Below are 2535 nucleotides of genomic sequence, written 5' to 3' on the forward strand. Positions count from 1 at the left end.
TCACCTGACGAATGGATCAAGAAGATGTGGTATATATTCACGATGGAGTACTACATGGCAATGAGAGGGAATGACATATGGCCCTTCGTAGGAAAGTGGATGGACCTTGAGGGTGTCATGCTGAGTGAAGTAAGCCAGGCAGAGAAGGACAGAAACCATATGTTTGCACTCATAGGTCTAGCAGGAAAACAAGAGAGACATAATGGAGAGCCAGGGGGAGCGGAGGAGGGAGAGAGCGTTGGGGAGAGAGAGGGATGCAGAACTTGAGAGACTATTGAATGCTGAGAATGAACTGAGGGTTGAGGGGGAAGGGGGTTGAGGTGGTGGTGATGGTGGAGGGCACTTAAGGGGAAGAGCACTGGGTGTTGTATGGAAAACAATTTGACAATAAAATATTATGGAAAAAAAATAAAAATAAAAAAAATAAAAAAAAATTCTCAGTCATGGAAAAAAAAAATACATGATTCCAGGGGCACTTGGGTGGCTCAGTCGGTTAAGCAGCTGACTTTGCTCAGGCCATGATCTCACAGTTTGAGTTCGAGCCCCGCGTCAGGCTCTGTGCTGACAGCTCAGAGCCTGGAGCCTGCTTCAGATTGTGTCTTCCCCCACCCCTGCCCCTCCCTGCTCATACTATCTCCAAAAACTGAATAAACATTTAAAAAAAACTTTTTAAAATAAGAATGCATGATTAGTGTCACTTACCTGGCTTGGTGGGGGAAGCATGCAACTCCTGATCCCAGGGTTGTAAGTTTGAGCCCCACGCTGGGTGAAGAGGTGACTTAAAAATAAAATCTTTTTTCAAAACGCATGATTTCATAGGGTACATATTTTCTGGTGGCGGGAGTTAGAGTGATTAGTGAATGAAAGGAAGCAGTGAAGGAGGATTCTTAGTGCTGATAATGTTCTAATTCTTGACCCGTGTGTGTAGCAGTTGGTAGCGATGTATTCTGCCTTGTCAGAAATTCACTGGCTGGATGTTTTTTTCACACTCAGTTTAGATGCGAACAAAATATTCATGTGTTGTGATGCGTTTAGAATTTCAAAGATTCAACCATTCACAATTTTGGTGGGAAGATTCATTTCAGATCTTGTATCAGGAAATGGTAGGTTAAGAGACATGATTTGGATGATCTACAAATGAATCTTAAACTCTTTATCTAATAGATAAAAATTCTACTTCTAAATTATACGTAAAAATTTTTAAGACTGCCACAAGTTATATTGGTGATAGCAGTCATGTGTGAATGAAACAACCTCCCTCCCAAGACCCATGAAGACACACTGTAAACATGGCGGCTTAAGACATTAGGCATTTATTTTTCTCAAGTAACAAGCCTTAGAGATCCTAAAAGGATTTTTCTTTTCAGTGTCAAATGGTCACCTATCTGCGGGGCGAATAAAGGATTTATCACAGTCCTTTAATAACGATTTCTCCCACAGATTATCCAGATGCTTTGTCCCATTCCTTACGTAGCTTTCCTCTGCATTTGCTTGCGTGCCATCAAGAGTGAGGGTTCGTGGAGAACTCTCCCACGGGGACGCTGCTAGGAGTCTGGTCCAGCATGAGTGTTCTCACGATGCCTCCGGAGCGATATGAGCTTGCTGAAAGCGTGCCCACAGACATTGCATTTATACGGTTTCTCGCCAGTGTGTACTCTCTTATGCACAGTAAGGTTACCCCTTACACTAAAGGTTTTCCCACACTGATCACACTCATAGGGTTTCTCTCCAGTGTGAGTTCGTGTGTGTATTTTCAGGGCTACATTCCTCCTAAACGCTTTTCCGCACTCACTACACTTGAAGGGTTTCTTTTCCCTGGTGTGCTTTTTCATATGTCTCCTATGAGATAAGAAACCACTGAAGGCTTTCCCACATTCCTTACACTCATATTGTTTCATCCTCGTATGAATTTTCTTGTGCAAAATGAGGAAATAATTCACTCTGAAGCTTTTCCCACACTGATGACACGCGAAGGGTTTCTCTCCAGTGTGAATCCTCATGTGTTCCTTCAGGCACGAGTGGTCCCTGAAGGCCTTCCCACAGTCACTGCACGCGCACGGTCTCTCTCCAGCGTGCATCTTCTTGTGCACGGTGAGATTGCAGCTCATTCGAAAAGTTTTCCCGCACTGATCACATTTGTAAGGTTTCTCTCCGGTATGTATCCTGAGGTGCGTCTTCAGATAGGACTGACTACTTAGCGCTTTTCCACAGAGCTTACACTCAACGGACTTCTCTCCAGTGTGGATCCTCTTATGTCTTTTAAGGTAAGGGAGGATACTGAAGGTTTTCCCACAATCATTGCAGGCATAGGGCTTCTCTCCAGTATGTAGTACCTTGTGTAGGTTAAGCCTAGACCTTCTAGTGAATGCTTTGTTGCACTGATCACACTTGTAGGGTTTGTCCCTTGAATGAATCTCTTCATGTTGTCTAAGAAGTGAACTATCTCTGAAGGTTTTTCTACAGTCTCGACATCCATAGGGCTTCTCCCCAGAGTGAATTCTCTTGTGCCGATTAAGGTAAGAGCTTGAACTGTAG

General features: G+C 43.7%; 1 protein-coding gene across 3 annotated transcripts in view; it reads right to left on the bottom strand.

Moving 5' to 3' along the window:
• Nucleotides 1-1294: 1294 nt before the first annotated feature.
• The window catches only part of LOC115273226 (zinc finger protein 883-like), a 24142-nt gene continuing 22901 nt past the window's right edge, over nt 1295-2535 (bottom strand). For 2 of the 3 annotated variants that reach the window (XM_029916208.1, XM_029916206.1), the window contains one exon: nt 1295-2349. In XM_029916208.1, coding sequence (XP_029772068.1) covers nt 1545-2349 — 805 coding nt within the window. In that variant the 3' untranslated portion in view covers nt 1295-1544. Of the gene's footprint in view, nt 2530-2535 lie in introns of all 3 variants that reach the window. The other variant, XM_029916209.1, reaches the window with a different exon arrangement.

The sequence above is a fragment of the Suricata suricatta genome, chromosome 12, assembly GCF_006229205.1.
Source record: "Suricata suricatta isolate VVHF042 chromosome 12, meerkat_22Aug2017_6uvM2_HiC, whole genome shotgun sequence".
Taxonomy (NCBI): domain Eukaryota; kingdom Metazoa; phylum Chordata; class Mammalia; order Carnivora; family Herpestidae; genus Suricata; species Suricata suricatta.